At 39.9% G+C, this 20187-nt stretch overlaps 2 protein-coding genes across 5 annotated transcripts in view; one reads left to right on the top strand and one right to left on the bottom strand.

Annotated features, from left to right (window-relative positions):
- SCML2 (Scm polycomb group protein like 2) overlaps nucleotides 1-14562 on the bottom strand; it is a 71321-nt gene extending 56759 nt beyond the window's left edge. For 2 of the 4 annotated variants that reach the window (XM_086879983.1, XM_023918441.2), the window contains exons 1-2: nucleotides 7803-7859; nucleotides 1711-1818 (exon numbers count right to left, since the gene is read on the bottom strand). In XM_086879983.1, coding sequence (XP_086736109.1) covers nucleotides 1711-1732 — 22 coding nt within the window. In that variant the 5' untranslated portion in view covers nucleotides 1733-1818; nucleotides 7803-7859. Of the gene's footprint in view, nucleotides 1-1710; nucleotides 1819-6208; nucleotides 6258-7802; nucleotides 7860-14401 lie in introns of those variants that run through there. The other 2 variants (XM_023918439.2, XM_023918440.2) reach the window with 2 other exon arrangements.
- Nucleotides 14563-14627: 65 nt separating this feature from the next.
- The window catches only part of CDKL5 (cyclin dependent kinase like 5), a 157814-nt gene continuing 152254 nt past the window's right edge, over nucleotides 14628-20187 (top strand). Inside the window, exon 1 of the mRNA XM_086879979.1 lies at nucleotides 14628-15797. The gene's annotated coding sequence lies outside the window, so the exon portion shown is untranslated. The remainder of the gene's footprint in view (nucleotides 15798-20187) is intronic.

Genomic DNA, 20187 nt, shown 5'->3' with positions numbered 1-20187 from the left:
GCTGATAAGATTACTCAACAGAAGACAGGCAAGAGCAACCACATCTATCACTTAAGAAATTAGAGACAAAGGGAAAAAAAAAAAAAAAAAGACAAAGCTATCCTGACCGACCTGTGAATACCAAATAAAAAAAATAACCAGAGAAGGCAGTGGTAAAGCTCTGGACAAAGACAATCCTGGTGGATCAATGTGTAATTCCTCTTATAAGCTCCTGTACTGAACTCCAGTTTCTTGCCTGAGATACACTAAAACTCTGCAACCTCTTTCTAGAAGACTTAACTTTTCAGCAAGCTAGATGATTGTTTTGTCTAAGTGATGGCAAGCATCATGTCTTTTAACAGTAATAGTTTTCATCCCAGAATGGTGTGCTACATGGGAAGGCATCTATGTGCTGTCTTCTAAGACTTGTTATTTGCTTGTTGTCCAATGTGGGGAAAAGGAAGTTCACAGTCATGCTTTCCAGACTTCTGCAGCTATCACTTAGCCACCTTGAAGTCTTCAGCTCTTCTGGGTATTCAAAACATGACAGGATAATGCTCTTCTCAAACAAACCCCTTCTCTTTTCCTGATGTATGTGAAATACCTTTGGGTGACAAAAACTTTTGCTCTTCCCATGAGTAACCCAGCTACTCACCCTCAAATGAAGTTTACTAAAACAAGCCCAAGACTTACCACTGCTCAGGAAGGGGCTGCCTTCTCACTCCCTACTACAAAGGGTTGTGAACACCTTTTAGCTACCTTTCACCAAGCCTCAGTGCACACAGCTGAGGATATCCAGACAGAGTGACTATGAAATTTCTCTTTTCCTTTCTTCTTGTGCTTCCCTAGTGGGATTCTTATCTGCTTGGAACAGGGAGTCTCTTTGACTATACTTAGACAACAGCCACGCAGAAAACCTACAAGAGAAGGGAACAGACTTCCTCCATAAACTCTTGGTGCAACAATTAAAATGGATGACTCCTGCCAATAGAAAATCTATTCTAGCAAAAGACAATTATTTACCAAGGGAACACACAAGCCCATAAAGCAGCTTGGGTTGAAGGTGGAAAGCTCAAGGAAAGTACACAAGTGCTAGTAGCCTTTTCTGGGGGAGGACTACAATCTGCAGCAGCAACATGGTTTCAGACAGTGGATCTTTTGCTCTTCATATTTTTTTTGTTTCACCAGCCCAAACACTCTTGTTTCTTCTTAAGTCTCACTCTCTATTTTAGCTCACAATTAACATCTGCAGACATGACACAGCAGAAATCACACCTTTGCAGTATACCATGCTCTTGTGGATGAATTTCTTTTAAAATATTAATTTTATCTTCAAGAGACAGTTGCTAATGCCATTCATTGTGATAAAATCTGATTCTTTGTACTGCTTAGTTATTATCCTGCTAAATTATAGACAGCTCCAGAATAAAGCCATACATTTCAGCACATCTAGACACATTCCTCAATTTCAGAGTGCAGTAATGGTTTCTAGACTGTCACAAGACAGAATTCTTCTCATGAAATTTGTAGAATCCAAGACAGCCAAATTCAGCATATGTATTCTAAAACAATGTGAAGTTTGAACTTACCTGTATTCAGCAGATATCACAAACTGTCCTCCTTAATCTAACAGTATAGCAAATTGTCATGTTGTATCCCACCAGCTCCAAAAAGAGAATTTAGCAGGTTACCCACTTTCTTTCCTCTTGGATTAAAGCTACCAGGCCTTACCTTTCGCTGCTGTTCTCCTCATGGTAACACTTCTGTGATCTCCCCTCTCACAATAAAAAGGCTGAAGTTGAAAGACCAGTTAATTCTTCCTTTCAGCACAACAGTTTCCTGTGGAGCAGTAACACAACAAGTTAGGGGGGGGAAGCTGTTGTTGGCATTTGGGTTTGCTTTTTTTGAAAAGGATGATTTTTTTTGTATGGGTATATAATTATCTTGCTGGTTTTAAATTGCAAGTGTTTAACAAACTATCTGTAGGAGATTAGTGTAAAAGAAAAGTTAAATAAAAGTAGCAAAGGTACCAAATGCAAACTCTCATTTTCTTGTTTTAGACAGTTCATTGTCTAATGATTTGCATTTTCTGTGGATTTCTAAAACAAAGAAAGATATAAACTGTGCTTTATCCCTTTTTGCCCCCCCCAAGAAACATTACTGAAAAATGGAAGGCTCTTTACACATAACCTACTCACCCTTCCTCACTTGCACAGAGTTAAACAACCATCAACTTCAATACCTTTGGGTAAAACACATTATCTTGCACAACTACAGTTGAAGATGGAACAAAACACCAATGTAAAAAAATCTGTACAGGGCACAAGTGCTCACTGATACCCCTACCCTATGATTTGTTACAGACTTGTAACAGCACACAGAACTGTTAGGGAAATGCTAGCTGCAGATAAAAGCAATGAGCCACATTCATTTAGAGTTTAGAAACTGGAAGGGACAGATTGGTTAAACTAGTGTAAAACAGCAAAAACAAACTTTCTTTTTTGTGTGTGTTACTGTGATTTTCTTCTCCAGCATGTAATATTTTGAACTTTGACTGTGTTCAAGTCAAACTAATTTCAAATATTTAGCCCTGAAGCAACAAAGCCAGCAAGTTTATTATACTTCTCTATTAACTTTCCATGTAATAATGGGTAAATACATTCAAATTGTGTTCTTAGATAATTTCCTTTCAAGCAACTTCCATGAGGTTTAAAGCTGACATCACCAAAAATCTGAAGTTTTAAAAATTTAAATATGTGCATATTTTTTCCACAAATTATTTTGTCAAAGGTAACATTTTTAGAAGCTACATCTTTCCACTGTGACATAAAAGAAGTAACAGTTGAAAAGCAGGCTACTTGGAATTTCTTGACTCTTCTACTCACATGTGAAAAAAATAAATTAAAATACACATATGTATCACATATAAAAAGAGAAGTATCATACAGCTGAGTACTTTCCTGAAACTGCGATACTTTACTAAAACTTCAAGAAACTTGCACACTATGATGATGGACTGGATGAAGAAAACTTTATACAGTGCAAGACCACAGCTAAAGCTAATTAAAAGGGTTTTTTTAAAATGTCAGTGACTGATGAATTCATTTCATGTGAGTGTTGCCTGTGACCATGCTGGACAGTTACTACAAGGACTCAAGACTAAGACTTGAAAGGAGTTATAAATAAAACTGAATACTACCATAAAATAAGCAGGTTTTGCTACACAATAGCATTCATAGCATAAGTGATCATCAGTATTAAGAACAGAAATCCTTTTAAGCCATCAAATAAATTTTAAATACTTTATACTTTCACAGACTCCCCCAAAAATTCAAAGCTTTTCCACTGCAAGCAAATAAATCATGAAAGGTGATGCAGAGTCAAAGTAACTGTTTTTACAGATTACTTTAGAACAGCGAATGGTTTTTATCTTTTTGTTCCAAGTACCAGATTGCACTTGGTGCAGTAATAAAGATTCCAACCCTGCAGTGATAGTCATCAAGTTTAGCACAACTGAAGCGTCTGTGAGAACATAAAAAGGATTCCAGCTTTTCATTAGCTTGTGTTGTACCAGATAGGCTGTTTTACAGCATGCCCACCAGCCTGTTAAAAATATAAGACAACAGAAAGTTCTGAAAGAGCTATTTGAAATGAGGCAAACCCAACTGCAGGAACACAATATATTACTGTTTCCAAGAGGTGCTACTTAGAACTCAGTTACACCTAAGTATTCGATTTAAAGCTGCTATTAAATTAGCTCATAGATTGTACTGTTTTTCACAGACAACACTCAAGAACTGCATTTCTGAGCCTCTAACAACCACTACATGTTGCTGAACCTCAGCAAAATTAAAACCAGCTACCTCAAAAACAGGGCAGGGTCAACCTGAAACAAATTTTAACTTCTTCTGCAGGGGCAGATCTAGGAACTATTTTCCATCACCTCACGTACTTAAGTGGCAAACCCTAAGCAAGGCAGTTGTGTCCTTCGCTAATCAAGACAGAGTCCCTTATGTCGCACTCACCATCCCCAGCCTGGCTCAACCCACAGCACACCCGCCATAGAAAAGAAGAAAACCACCAGCAAACACAGGGGATACACCTCCAGGGCACATTCTGGCAAAATTACATAGCAAAGACAGATCTCAAGGCATTCTTGTATGTGTGTCTTGGCAAGCAAGCTGAATGAGAAAGACATGGTTAAGAAATTAATCAAGCAGCCTCTAGAAATAGGGAAAAATAAGCAAATAAAGAAATGCAATGACAAGGCTGAAATGCAGTGGTATTAGAGCGTACACATCAGCAGAGTGAAAACCAAAGTTATAAAGACTGAGATAAACACAGAGGTTGTCAGCTGCAGACAGAAAATGACCAAAGTATTTAAGAGACTGTCAGTACAGAATCCAGTGAGAAACCATTAGCTGCAAATTTAGGAAAAAGCAAGGGGGGAAAAAAAATCCACATACCTAGGATAATATTGGATTAATCATCAAAATGTCCTCAATCCAAAGAGCACTCAAAGGATATCCACACTGATGAAGTGTGTTATTTACATCACTTATGTCTCAATTCATTCTGTAAACTGAGTTTTAGTCTTTCTCTGATTAACATCCCTGACATGAATTACTTTTTTAAAAATCAGATCAAAAGCATTTATCTGCCTTTAATTCCCTACTGAAGTTTTTATTGTTAATCCCCAAATCACTTCTACTGGCCACCTCCCACTGTGCAAGTCCTTTGTCAGAAAGCATTATATTAGTAGACAAGCCTAAGTCTTCACTCTCTCTGCTTTGCTAGTACATAATACCAGGTGTCAGAAAACAAGATTGAAAACATTTTTCCTGCCTAACTTTGCTCTTTCTATTTTGAAAGAATTACTCAAAGGGCACATATTGCTGCATTTCAAAGAAGGTAGTATTCTACGGAAAATATCAAAATTGCTCCCCCTTTTGCCTGCCATGCATCTGCATTATCCTTCTCACTGTTAGTCAGGCACTCAAATAAGCCAAATGTCCTGAAGAAAAGAATAATTTATGCATATCTAGGGCTTCCCAGTACAAGTTTATCTAGACAGCATGCCTGCTCATAAAAACACACAACAGAACTATGGAGATAAATGTAACATTTTAAAGAAGGCTAAGCAAAAAGGATATTGAGGGTTCAGTCTGCACAAAAAGGATTAAAGTTTTTCTCTCAATGACTCTGCATCTAAGGCAGGACAACAGTCAGCAATTTTAAAGCCCATTAGCTTTTTTGACCCTACCAGTGGTACAAATGCAGTAACTCAGACTTCACCATTGGCATCTTCATGGGTGGGACAGTCATCAATGGGGAATCTCTGCTGGATAAGGACTGAGGCTATTTTACACAGACATACTGCACTGAGGAGGAATCTAACAAAACAGACACTTGGAAGCATCGATGAAGTTCTCAGTTTTAGTCTGAAATAAAGGCAGACATTTTTCAGGTATAATATGAACAAGGAGTTATATTTGCCCCTTTTTTTGCCTATAAATGCTTCAAGATTAAAACTCCATATGCAAGGGTGAAAAAGAATTATACATAGTTTGAACAGCAAAACCAGTTATAGACAGAAAATAGGTACGGTGCAAGCTAAGAAATACTTCCCTCTGCCAATTTTTTCGTTTGTACAAGTCTTACATTTGCTTTCACCACCAGCATTCATGTGCTATTATGTTTAGAAACACACGAGACATCAGCTACAACTTCTGGCCACGCTCCCATTGCTCCTCTCCCTGCTGTTTGTCACTGCCAGCGCTGCAGAGCCCTTCAAGGAAAGGGCCTGTGCAGCCTCCTCCATGGACACACAGTCCAGCAGCCATAGTTCCCACTCCAGACTCCACACATGGGGAACATGTACCTACAGGCACCAGTCGCTTCCCAAACAAATAAGACTTAACTGCATTACTTCAAAGCTATCCTTAATGAATCTGGAACACCTTTTCCTTAAACCTAATCATCTATTCATCTGTTGTTTCTTAAATAAAAACCCTACTTCATACCATTTTTAAAAGTCTTTAAGGGACTGAAAAGAGGCAAACGAGAGTAAAATTTAAAAAGAGTTTTTAAATAATATACTGTATTTTATTAAATAAAATTTGCAATACTTAAAAATAATTTCCAGCAAATTACCCAGCATATAGACTCATCTAGTATACTTGAAGACACAACAGCATACTTCCTTATTTTTGTAATAGAGATAGTGTACCTCTCAGCGCACACTGTGGCATCTTTATGGAAAAGTAAGATCTCAAAGGCTAAAGGAAGAAAAATTAAGCAAATGTATCAGAACTTCAGAAAATGTAACAAAAGCTTTGTATTTATAAACTCAGTATTATTTAGCATTACACATATATGACTTTAAACCAAAATATTAAAAATCAGTTTTTCATTTATGCACATAATCAGTCGGTGTTCTGAAAAGAAATTTGATCTGAGTTGGAATCCCTTTTAGTTCACATTTTTGTATTTAAATAAAAAAAAAAAAAAGTTCAATTCTTTCAAGGAAAGGAAATTAAACTTCCACATTTTCCTGGAGCTAAACTTTTAATAAACTGATATATTTGAACACCTCCTGTAGTCACTAAATGCAAAGCTAGGACAGACAGACTTTAATCAAATTTATAGGCTTTCGAACCATCGAAGCAAATATTAACTAGTCATATATATCATTAAAACAACTAAGCTTTAGTATTTCTTAAGTTGTTAAAGAAAGCAAGTGGGTACTTAGTGCTTTACAAATATATTTTTGTAATGTCATTCACTCTAACATCAAGCAGGAATTTTCTGCACTTGCAAAATGGCTCAGTAAGTCACCAGTGGTGTACTGCTCACTATTTATGAAGTGATTAGCATAAACAAACTTTTAAGCTGTCAGCAGTAAAATATTGCCTGAAAATGTTCTGCATTCTCTCCAGGTAAGTTTACGACCTGCTTTAGAATATGAGCAACTGTAATTACAGTAAGTCATACATTTCAGGAATGTAAAACTCTCTCTAAATTCTCAAAGCATATAAAGTGTGTTATTCAGTAGAGTAAGGCATTATATATTTTAAAAAGCAACAGTAACAAGTTTAGACCAAAGATTTGTCCCAAAAAATCCTGAAACAAGAAATAATACTTATAAATGAGAATATCAGAGAAGTAAGGTCTCCAAATTAAACAGCATAGTTTGTATTAATGCACAACAGAAGCAATTAATGTCATGCAGATTTAACATTTACTAAATTGACAGTAATTTTTAAAATTGCAGTTAGAGCTGCTCTATGGCTACCAACAAAAAATGAAAAAGCTTTTCTCCTCCTTCCCTCCCTCCCCATCCTGCTTTAAAAGTCAGAAGATATGGGGTTGTAAAAACCTGAAAAAGGAAATGGTATGTGTGAAGTCAGCAGTTCAGCGAAGAGGCTGGCTGGCCATTAACAGCTTTAAATATTCTTAAAATGCCAATCTTCCCACATGAAAGGGTATTTTAATGTTATATTAAAATAAATAAAAAAATATAACTTATATTTCTATCTTAAACAAAACTGCCAGTTTTAGTAGCTTGTTAGTACATATTTACAGTAGCACAAGATTTTGACAATTTGTTTAAATATTTTGGTGAATTCAGCACACTGAAACCTCTGTGCTGTTTTCCACTTCCCGCTTCAAGCCTTGAGTACTCTTCCTGAAAACATTAATCATCATTATTCAACCTGGCTTTGTCCAAATACCTAACTCAAGTTTTTTTTTTCATAAAGCAAACTAATTAAATTATGAAAAAAAATAAAAAATCTGTACAATTAGCACTAAGAGCTACATACCTGCATGAAATTGTCTCTACACTCAGCTACATCTTCTCTGTCTTCAGCTCAGCCTCCCTTGACACAGGAAGAAAGATCTCAAATTATTCATTCTGCAAAGCACTGAGCTTACTTTCAGCACAGTGTAAATACAGCAGGTGAGGGAGAAAAGAAATTGCTGTTGCAAATATAGCATGAGATGCCCAAACACTAAAGATACATACCTATACAGCTTTTCTGCACTTGTCTTTAGCAGACAAGAAGCAACAACACCAGCAGCAGTCACAGAGTGTAATACATAAAGAGAAAAAAGGGAAAAAGACAAACAGAGGCCCAATGGCAGAAAGGGGATTTTTCACCCTTTTAGGCAACTTTGGCTTCCTCCCTTCTATATTGCCTTCACACAGAAAAGGATTGTAAAAGCTTGGTTCAGTTATGAACCAACTGAGCTCTAGCCACACAGCGCACAGTCAGCAAATTCATCCCTGAGGTCCAGATTTTTTATTCACAACAGAGTATCCAGAGAAACACATACTTTTAGTCTGATGAAGAAATCTACAGAAGTCAAATAGCATGCACAATTTATTTTTTTTTTCACTGAAGGCATGGAGATCAGCCTTGGGACATTTCTGCACAGCATCCGACTGCTGTCAGCACCCCAGCTTCAGAACAACATATTTGTCTCCACTCATTTGTACTCAACGCAAACAACAACATATTTCTGCTACCATTCTCTTCCAGAGCATAGAATACCTGTTTCTTTCTCCCACCTGAGAATCCAAACAACATATTGTCCCTGACTGGGATTCCCTGCCAGGGTATATTAACAAAGACACAATTCTCCTCAACTCCTTCTTCTGCTGCTGTGACACTCCATGGCTTATATCATGGAATAACTACACTGATCCCACATACTGGCGTCCAGTCAGGGAGCAAAACCAAACCAACCAGAACTGAACCACCCTTAAGTAATTTCCTGATAGCTCCCCTGTTGAGACAATGTTTCTGCCGGAAAAAAACCCCAAAATATAGAGCTGCTTGCAGTTTCCAGGCACATGCACTGGACTCACCTGTTGCTGGTGCTGACAGCTGTGCTATTTCTCTAACTCAAAAAGTCCCCTTACGTAAGGGATCTTCATGCAAATGCCACTAAAAATATTTGTCCACCTATTTGGACAAACATTATTATTCAATCACAGAATGTTGTGAGTTGGAATGGACCCACAAGGATCATCAAGGTCCAACTCCTGTCCCTGGACAGGACAACCCCAAGAATCACACTAACTGCCATTCCAAAGGACCATTCAGTGCTGCTAGACATTTTTGCAGCTAACAAAGCACTAACAGGTCATAAAAGACATTACAACTCCTAAGTGCTCAAAGGACTAGACAGCTGCAAATACTCTGCTGTACTATTTGCTTCACTCTTCAAAAACAGAAGACTAAGGACTCAAAGCATCAGGAAAATGTGCAGCAAATCTGTATCTCTCTTCCCAGCTTCTATGACAACTTTCCAGTTATACTAAAAAGAAAACAACCCAGAGGTGAAGCAAGCCGCAACAGGGCAATCTCCTCCCTCTTCCTTGGCGTGACAGCATATCTGTCATGGGCTGTATGTAGCTCTGGCCCAGAGCAGAGGCAGAGTATCTCCCTTACTGCTGTTTCTGGAGATCCACTTCCTGAAGGCAATCCCCCCTCTTTCTTCCACCCAGTGCTTAAACCATTGAGAACTAGAGAATATTCAGTCTATATTTTCCTACAACAAGCTGAAAAATAATTACATACTATATTCAGAGTTTTCCATCTAATCATAACACTACTTATTTTGGGATCAAAACCAGTTAATATCATCTGACCTTCCCAAAAAACCACTGTCTGCTTCTTTACAGCCCTCCAGTGCAGGGTACACATACAAGAGATTTGGTAGGGGAACTGCCATCAAACATGCAGCAGCCCTTTTAATCTCTGAGCCCCTGAGAGACATTAGTGACAAAAAAGAGTTCCACCAAATTTAGCAGCTCTGATACCCTTTCACATTCCTCCATGAACAAGACTGTTTTACAAACTGCCCTTTTTAAGTGGGCTTTTAAAAGTGCCCCAAGAACTGCACTCCTTCCACTGAACCTGCCTGCATTAATCTCTGATAGATTCCACACAGTACATAAATAATGGTACATGCTTCATTTTAGATATGCACCTCATTAAAATGGTGCTACTCTCTTACAGGTTTTATAAACTTCAGCTGCTCCCTGAACTAATGTATGGTAGAGGATGAAAGGCTCAACCTCGTCTTTACCCTACACTAAAAGGAGTCTCGTATTACCTTAAGAAGACAAGTGACTTAGATTTCCATCAAAGTTCATCGCTTTTATGAAAATTGATGGAAATTAAAATGACGGAATTCCTTTGGCATCTTAACTAGAATTTGACCTGATTCATGAAGTTGAAGGCCTAGAATTAAATTATCTAAACAGCAAATCTACCTTTAATACAATGTTTTACTTGGGTTTAGATGACAATATATAAATAGGAAGAATATAAACCACTTATGGGTTTAAAAAAAAAAAAAATCAGTAATCAGTCATGCTCATGCACAAACTGGGTATAGCATTATTCTTACAGAGCCAATAAAGAAAATGTACTTTAGGATTAGTTTGGACAAAAGATATCTTGACAGTATCTTACCTGTGAAGCAGAAAGGCTGTCACTGCTAAAACACATGAAAGAGCACTAAAATTCTGCTAAAGGTGTAGTATTTCAGAAAGACTTTGATATTAGGTTCTGCAAGTAATTCAGAAAAACAGAAGAGAGAACACATAAGAACCACAATAAGCACACTATCAGTACACCAAGTGCCAGCTTGGATCCAAACTGATCAACCACTACCCATAAAGCAGGTGCCTTAGTTGAAGTTCAGAACTATGAATCAGTCTTGAAACAAGACTGCTGAGATAAAAGAGACACAGAGCTTAACATCACAAAGAATAAATCTATACTTCATTTAGAGAAGAAAATGGATACTTCCAAGAGAAGAAAATAATGACTTTTTGGTCCCATCTGGAAGACATAGAAACTAAAGCTGTTACTTTTCCTGAGAGGGATCTTGGGCACAGAGTTGCTAAGGGCACAGCTTATCCCTGCAGACACACAGTGCTAAGGGTGTAACACATTATATCCCCTCTACTACAAACAGTTTAGTTGTGTGCACTTACGCCAAATGTCCATTGTATATTAAAGAAACAAGAGCAAGACCAAATAAATAAAAGTCATAACTTGGCTAATAGAGACAGCTGCTGCTTTCTGAATGGTTATGAAGCAGCTCCTGACTTTCCTCCAGACCTACACCCTTGTTGACCAAGCAGAAAGACTAACAAGGATGAGACAAAAGTACCTCTGAATGTCATCAACACCATTTATGCACCAGTTACTCTTTGTGCATAGATTTGCCACATATAAAAGGGGAGCCTGCTCACTGTTGGCTCAGGTACCTGAAGCCACCGTTCCCATCCCAAAAGATGGTAAGCTACTTGAAGAGATCACAGATACCAAATACAAGTTTTAGGCAATGTGGTGTGTTTACAGAAACACACCTGGAGTGAGCAGGTGACTCACCAAATCATCTCCTGCTGCTCCCAGGAGCGAGGCAGGATTGCTGCTCTGTGGCCAGCAGTGCAGCAGGAGCTGGATACACACCCTCAGCCCTCTCTGCCCACACATATCAAGTCAGCCAGCAGGTGCACGAAGGTACAAAAATAGTATTTACAGAGAAACATACTCTTAAAAAACCCTACATTTCACTTAAGTAGTTAACTGCCTCACTTTTCAGTGACTGTACCTCAAACAAATTAATTGCCTCTCCACATAGACACCATAAGCTGCTCACACACACATTGTCAGTCATTGTTACAATGCGAAATAAACTTAAGTGCCTATAACTAATATTAAAGCTCCACAGCACTTAATTATAGAGCAACTGGACCTTACAAGAAATCTCCAAAGATGTACAGATTTTCTAGGAAAAGCACCCTTATATATCAGAAGCACAAATCACAGTAAAAAAACAATTTTTCATCAAATTGTATTACAATGTTAACAAATATTCTGGAACTTTAAATTTAACATTTCCATTGTTTCTTATTTACCCACTGCTCTACTGCACTTGACAATTTTATCTGGGCTTTTCTGGCTTTTCCCACATGCCAGAAAAATCTCATTCTGGGCAATTTATGTTGCATGTCTTACACTTTAAAGAATACAAACGGTATAGTCCTTTACATTTAAGATTTTAATCTCTGAAAGAAGCAATCAGCACTAAGGCTGGATGCTTAAGGCTATTTCTTTCAAATGGGAAGGAACAGAACTTTAAATGCCCTGCAGATGTGGAGCTCACAAAGTTGGTTAACAACCTCCCCTGTCTAGACTCCTTGAAGCAGCGTCCCGATCCCTACCTGTAATTTGTTCTATATTTACACTTTAAAAATACCATAATAGACTGTGAAATAATATCTCTAAGGATTTCTTTAAAACATGAAAAGAACAGCTATGTATTTCACTCACCCTGTTTGAGATAGATGTATCCAGACAAGTAAGAAAGCCAGCCGCAGTGTCCTGAACAGTTAATGACAAACGTCGTTTCCTGTTACTGACACTATTTAGTAGCAGTGGATAATTGCAGAGGACTTCATTTGTCCCCGTACATTCACTCAGTAAAGGGAGTAAACAGGACTTGCTCAAAGCTCAATTTTCCATTGGAATATCAATAAAACAAAAGTAGAAACCTATGTACAGCAGGCAGAAGCAGCTATATATGTCTGCTTCGAGTTTCTTCATATTCTCTAAAGTAAAGTTGCATTTTAGCACAAATTGTAGACAGGTACTGGAATCAATGCTTTCTCAGTATTACAAATTTCACACTAGCAAAATGCCTCTTTTAAACTTGAGCAGTTACTCCAGAAAACAATGCCTCTGCCTTAAGAGCACTATCTGGTCACAGCAACGGCAGTCACAGCAAAGGGGGAAAAAAAAGCATCAATGTAGGAACAAAGTCAAAAGAAAAATATTTTTAAGTACTGCCGTTGCTTGTTTCCTAAAATTCCTATATCAAGACTTATATGTATCTGAATGTTAAGAACAATCTAGTTATGTTCTCATATTTTCATGGCCCCTAATTGTTGTGAAAGTAGTTTATACTTTCACTATAGCACATCATAAAAAGCCAACACATGTTTTTGCTGAATCTGAACCTTACCACAAAAATATAAAATACCAAGCTACCTGAAAAATATCACACAAACATTGCTATTTCTATTACACCAAATAGAAAAAAGAGAGCATCAACTCCATCAAAAGAGTTTCAAATTAGTAAACTCTATTTTCATATTCAAGACCAAACCATTTTAAAGTTAAAAGACATATAAACACTTCCCGGTCTCAACCTCAGTTTCACCATACACTGTTTCCTGCAGCCTCCCACTTGCATTACTGTGCGACTTCCCATAAATAAAATACTAACAGACGTGTATCCAATGCACTTTTTCTTTACATCAGAAATATCATTCTTAAACAGTACTTACATTTTATGGTACCCTAAGGGAGAAAACCGGCTCCCCCTGCCCCACAACGCGCAGCCTGGCTGTACAAGGAATTTCTGTGGACACGCTCTAAGTGCAGCCACTCACATGGGCTGTGGGTTGCTGTGGCCTGAACAGCACTTGATGGTGGCCCCTGGAGAGCTGGTACAGCGCAATGCATTCACTCCCCTATTTACTCCGCAACGTTAACGTGACAGCCCAAAACCCAAGTGTAACGCAGCGAACGCCTTGCTGCAATACTGCTCCCATCTGCTCCAGAGCTGCAGTGACTGCCTCACCAACTGCTGTGCTCTGCCACTTCCAAAGAGTAAGGTGGGGTAGGAATGATTTTAAAATCCAAAGGTTTAAGACTGTTACTCTGCATTATAAAAAATTCATAACCAGTCAAACTTGAAGAGCTGTTTACAAGTTAGACACAGCATGCTCTGAAAAGCTACTGTCCCATCTGCAGAGTCTATGCTTTTTAAGTTTTAATCACCTTGTCCACATTAGTTTGGAGATGCATGAGTCACAAGCAAAGTTGACATTACCAGAACTCACTAATATATCAGCATTTCCCATTTTCATTAAACCTTTTAGGTCTTAGAATTATTTTTTGCTATCTCTCATAGTCTAAGACATCAGTGAGGAACAGCACATAACTGTAGGGAAAGACTTCAACTTTAAATCGTATTAACACTTAAAGCATGTCTTCACTCCTAAAGAATAACTGAACATAAAATTTAACTTGATACACGCCACAGCACTGCAGTGTGTTTTGCAGGTTAGCCTAGAAGCTAAAGATAACAATGACGCACAACACAGCAACAGAACTTTCCATACTTGAATTACTTTCTTTGGACCATTCAAAATTATGACTCTCCGTGAAAGATACCCCCTTTAAGTCGACAATCAATATATGCCACATACGCAGTTTAACTGTAAAGAAAACGGAGACAGTGCCGCAGTGCATCGCAACCCGACAAGTGCCCCACAGCAGGCCACGTCTGGCACCGCGTCGTCTTCAAGCGGCACCCGCAGCCCCCTTACCCAACACAAGCGAGCGCTCCGAATTAAACGACTTTTAACAAGCATCCGGCTTTTCTGGTCGACGCGCGCACCCCAGCACCTCGCCAGCCTCGGGGGTCGCCGGGCAGGGACGATCAGGAGCAGCCCCAGCCGAGAGGGCGGGGAGCCACCGCTACCGCCGCGGGGGAGGCAGCGGGGCCGCTCCGGCGAGGGGAGGCGTGTCCTGCCCGCGCTCCTGTCAAACGCCGCCGGCTCCGCCGCTCGTCCCGGAGACACCGGCGGCTCAGGGACCTCCCGCGCCACCCTGGTTCACCGGAGCTCCCGCTATCCAGGAGTCGCGGCCAGCCCCGGACAGAGAAAGGCACGCTGTTAGCGCCAGGAGGCAGAGCCGCCGCGCTCTTCTCACCCTCGCAGCTGCGCTCGTAGTCGGCCACCCGCGGGTCCCCGCGGGCGGGGTCGGCGGGACCCGCCGTGCTGGGAGTTCAGCCCGCAGAGGAGGGGAGCGGCCAGCGCCGAGAGACAGGGGCGCGGCGCTGGACCACGGGGCAGCCCCGGCCAGACCCGATGCCGCCCCCAGCTCAGTGGTGTTGCCGAGGAGGGGAACGCAGGACCGGGGCGCCCGGCGGCCACGGCGAGCGGAGGTTGCGGTGCAAGCTATAGGAGGGGACGCGACCTCCGCCTAGCCTCCCTTTCTCTCTCTGCTCCTCCCTCCCCCTGCCCGCCACCGCGGGGAGCGGGAAACGCCAATGCCGCCACTCACCGGGCGGGCGGGATACAAGACCGCAGCGTCCTGTCAAGCCGCTCCTGCCGCCGCCCGCCTCACGCCGCCGCCATGTTCCGGGGGCACCGCGCATGCCCGGCAGCAGCACCGGGGGCGCCGGGCCTCTCCCCCCGCCGTCCCCCTTCCGCCCGCCGCGGCGGGGGCGGCTCCGCTCGGCGGTGCGCGACCCGCGGGCATCTCGAGACACCGGCATCCCCTCACGGCCGCCATCCCCGCGCCCCGCCTGCATCCCCTCACGGCCGGCATCCCTGACCCCCACGCCATCTCCTCACGGCCGCCATCCCCCCAACCCCCACCATTCCCTCGCCCCGCCGGCATTCCCCGCACCGTCAGTGTCCCCGTGCTGTACCCGGACCTGCGGCGGGAGGTCAGGGTTGGCGAGGGCTGCTGCGCCCGGGGAGCGGGACCGCCTTGTGAGGGGGAAAAATGAACCCTTGGCAGGTGTTTGCGTAGGAGACTTCGGTGTGAGCAGTGAACGCCTGGAAAAGGCGTGAGGGATCGATGGCAGGGGATTCTGAGGGGATACCTGAGGCAGCCGGTGCCGTGCTCTGCAGCCGCCCCGATGCCGTGGTGCCGGCACTGCCAGGGTACACGTGGTGAATAGTGCCCTGCATTGTACGTGCTCGAGTGATCACGGTATGTGCGTATAATTATATATAACCACTTATAACGGGTAATAATGCACGTTATAATCGGTGCATAGCCACTTGGGAAATTTCACACAATTATTTTACAGACATCCGCGCTTGTAAGGACTGTATGATAGGAAAAGCTCTTCCATGGCTTTTTCGGAGGATGCATTCCTATTTTATAAGCTTTGGGTGTTTTAATTCCGACCCCAAGAGGCGTGTAGGCATAAACATAATTGGTAAAAAATCATACTTTAAATGCTACCAGCATTCAGAGGAGTTTGTGCTCAATTTTCATCTTCACTCTTTTAACATCACTTGGAAGTGAAATTTTAAATTTTAAATTATGGTAAGGTCATGAGAGTGAGATTCTGTGAGTTCTTTTAATGGAAAAAAAAAAACCACAAACAAAAAACAAACCCAAACCACAGAAAAGAAATCCCAAATATCTACCCAAATACCTACCCAACCCCCCTCACACTTCTCTGTATGACAGTGAAATTCATACAGCCCACTTTGGTATCCTGCATATATTGCAAGTTACTACTAGCTATTTATTTTAAGCACTGTCATAAGCAGTAAACGGCTCGTTAGAAACAAGGAAAATTAGTCTTTGACATTATTATAAATATTTCATATTTAGGCAACACAAAAGAAACAAGTAAAAATATGCTAATCCAAGTAATTAAAATTCACAAGAGGTAGAGAAAGAAATACTGAAACATGCTTACAGAAAACCTTTATAGTGAAGTGTGTTATGCTCATCACCAATGGAGATGAATGCTGCTTTTAATTTGAAATATTTTCCCCTTTCTGTAATATTGAACTTTTGCAGGAAAATGTTGATTGTAATAATGGATACAAAACCATGCCAAGTGTTACAGAATAAATCCCCGTGAGACAAAGAGGAAATGAAAACATATTTTAAAGCTATTCTTTAAACCCAAGCCAGTGCTAGATATAACTTCTGAGGAATCTGTTCCCTGGGAGCCAGTGGGACACCATATCTTGGTTTCTACAGCTGTTGTTGCAGAGCTGTCAAACATGAACTGGTGCGGTCCTATACCTGCTTGTAATTTTCCCTGAAGGCTGAAATCAGGAAGCCCAGCCAACAATAATCCTGCTTCTTAGACCCCTGATGCGATGAAGCAGAATAAACAATAGTCATAAGAATAAATGTCTACAAGATACATCAGCAGTTAAAAGAGCAGAATAGAAGAAACCTTTTAACATAATCTTCTAATCCAGGAGTTAAATGGATCTATAACGCTTTCACGTGAGTCCTTCGCCTACAAGCTATAGCTTGTAAAACAAGCTATAGCCGATGTAAAACAAAAAAAATTATTCTTTACTGGCTTATTAGAAAAGGAAGAAGAAATCCTGACTGCTTCTACTTTCCAGTAGAATGATAAGATTGTTTTCTGGTGACTCGCCCATCATCTTTCATTTTCTTTTGTAGTTATTGAACTGAAATATTTGGGTCAGAAAAACCAGGCATTTTTTTAAGTTCTCAGTGTTCTTCACAGAGAGAGACACATACTTCTGCATGAATGTAGAAGTACGTATGTGTACATATATTTCTATATGTATACATATATAAATGTATGGCTTCACAGTTTTTTTCCAGGGAGATTCTGTGATTTTAGAAAAAAGCAACAACATCAAAACACAACAAAAAATACATTTTATGGAAGTAGGTCCCCATGAACTCCTATAAGTAGCCAACATGATGTTCTGGGAGGTTGATGCAGACAAAAAAAATGTTTAAGAACTGTCACTTCCCCGAAGAAATAACACTAAGAGTATAAGTAAATGAACTATCCATGCAGAAAATGCAACAGGCAGACTAAAAGATCAGCCTGGCTGTCACAAGCTCCTCCTGAGCCTCAAATAGGAATGAAGCATCCAGAAGAGAGAAGTTGGGTCAGGTTACTTGGAGGAACTACAAAAGCTGAGCCTGATCATGCAGGGGTAAAGTAAGAAAAGGCAGCAGAAAATGAGACACAACTAGCAAGGGATATTTGGGGTAACATAAAATATTTAAGTACCTTACCAGACATGGAAAAGAATCAAGTAAATGATTATGCCTGTATCAAGCAGAGCTGGTAAGTTTTTAATAGACAACACAGAAATTCAAGTTTTTTAATATTTTTGTACCTAATTTTTACATATATATATATATATATATATATATATATATATCAGGCATTGTTGATAATTGGAAAAACAGACAGATTTCAGATTTGACAAAGGACCGAGTGAAAAAATATTCAAACACAATTTGCTGCTTTTCCATCACCTGAATTTAAAGGACTGGATGATGAAAACTAATGGTTATCATTGATAATTTACAGTGAAGGAATATTACAGGACAAAAGGGGAGAAGCTCTATTGTTGAAAAAGAAAGAAGGAAGGAGGATATTATATATCAATCTGTTTGACCTCAGTACACAGAAAAGATACTGGAGCAAGTAAACAAGCTATCTTTAAGCAGTTGTAACACAACAAGTAACAGCCAACACAGCTTTGTCAAGAACAAAAGATGTCAAATCTAATCTCTCCCGCAACAAAGTAAGAGGAATCATCAGCGAAGGAGAAACATTGAAGGTCATGTTGGATGTCACTTTAGTAAGATTTTTGACATGGTCTCATATGATATTCTTTCAGTAAACAAGGAAAACAATGTAGAAGAAGTTATTTAGGGAGCTCATACAAGCAGCTCATTGTCAGAAGGATGTTAATGAACTCAGCGATGGTTCAGAAAACATGTTTACATTACTGGAGATTATACCAAACTGAGAGTCTTTAGAATGCTGGAGGACAGATGTTGGGTTTAGAAGGATTTTCGCACACTAGTGGTTTGGTTTGGGAAAAGGAGGGTTCTATTCAATGGAGATAAGTGCCTGCTACTGGGCAGCAGCAGATGCGATCAGCTATACAAACAGGAAAGGGGAAACTACTGCGTCTTCTGCAGGGAAAAAAGCTGCAATTATGTGACCAAAAAAAAAAAAAAGGAAGTTCTGTTTTTATGTGAATCACAATATCTATAAAGAGGATGATATCACAGAGCTGCTGCAATGAGAAAGTTAAACCACATAAAACAATTGAGAAAAAGAAAGATGGACTTTTGTGAAAGAGCCTTATTTACATGGCCCTAGGAAAATTTAGTAGCCATGTTCTGTTTGGCTTCAGTAAATATATAGCCCATGGAAGGAGCAGAAAAGAACAATCTGAATGATTAGGTATCTATACATGACTTAAAACCAACCCACAACGTACAATTTACATTAAAGGGAGAAAACAGAAGAAGGAGAAAAATACATTATGTATGCAGTATTGATATGAATATATGCAAGTGCCATAAAGATAAAAGGATGAATTCATTCTCCAGTTCCATAGTGAATGGATCAAGATTTAAAACAAAGCAAGAGATTAGAAAACAAAAATTATAAGGATAGGAAGAAGCTGGCTAGGTGTTTGTGTAGCTGCCAACCTCAGACCCTACAAGAAGAGCTTGTACCACCTTTCAGAACTAGCACAGGTAGAGTGGCCCTTAGGCAGAGAGTGGACTCAGTCACTCTCCATGGTCCCTGCAAACAAGATGATTCAATGAATGTAAGCTTTGTTTAAGGACATTGGAAAATATCAGCTTCATCAGGGAAAGGATTTTATTGTTTCTGCAAAATGCATGCCACTGTCTTCCAAAAATAAATCGTTTCAATAAGAATTTTAAACTGCTTTTCTATTTTCTGAGCCCTCCTCCTTTCAAGCTGTCACAATATGATTATGTGACTAAGTATATCACAGATATCTGAGAGGATGTGCAGTTTCACTAGCTGAAGAAAGCTGCAATTTAGACCTAAAGAGGTCTGCCTTAGCATTCAGTTATGTGAATTCAACAGATACTGTAGATTTTTATCTGACAGCAAATTAACATTTTGTTCTTTCTCAAGAATGAAGTTTGCCTTTTCCAGAACAGCCTCAGAAGTCCTTCAGGGCCTGAAGTGTGACAATGACATATGCTTTTAATAACATCTTCTTTAATGTTTCTTTTCCTTTTCTGCTGGCTTGTAGAAAATGCCATCACCTCCTTCGAAATTTTTAAACTGTGTAGATTAAGAGCAGGAATAATTTCAGATGACAAGTGTAAAGAACACTCACTGTGACTAGAGTAAGTAAAAACATTCAGGCATTCTAAAGCAGTTTCATTTAATGCTATAATATTACAGTATATACATAAGGTGTTTAGACATGCATGTAGGAACTGGTAGCCCTGAAAGAAGTTATGTTAATTTCATTTGCATAGCTGCAAACTTGAAAATAACTTCTTTGAGGTACAGGAACCTCACAGAAATAAATGGGAACAGAATATTCACCACACAACCTGTTAAAATATT

The sequence above is a fragment of the Cyanistes caeruleus genome, chromosome 3, assembly GCF_971803275.1.
Source record: "Cyanistes caeruleus chromosome 3, bCyaCae1.hap1.1, whole genome shotgun sequence".
NCBI lineage: Eukaryota > Metazoa > Chordata > Aves > Passeriformes > Paridae > Cyanistes > Cyanistes caeruleus.
Note: the sequence above shows the minus strand (reverse complement) of the source record. Positions and strands in the feature narration are given on the sequence as shown.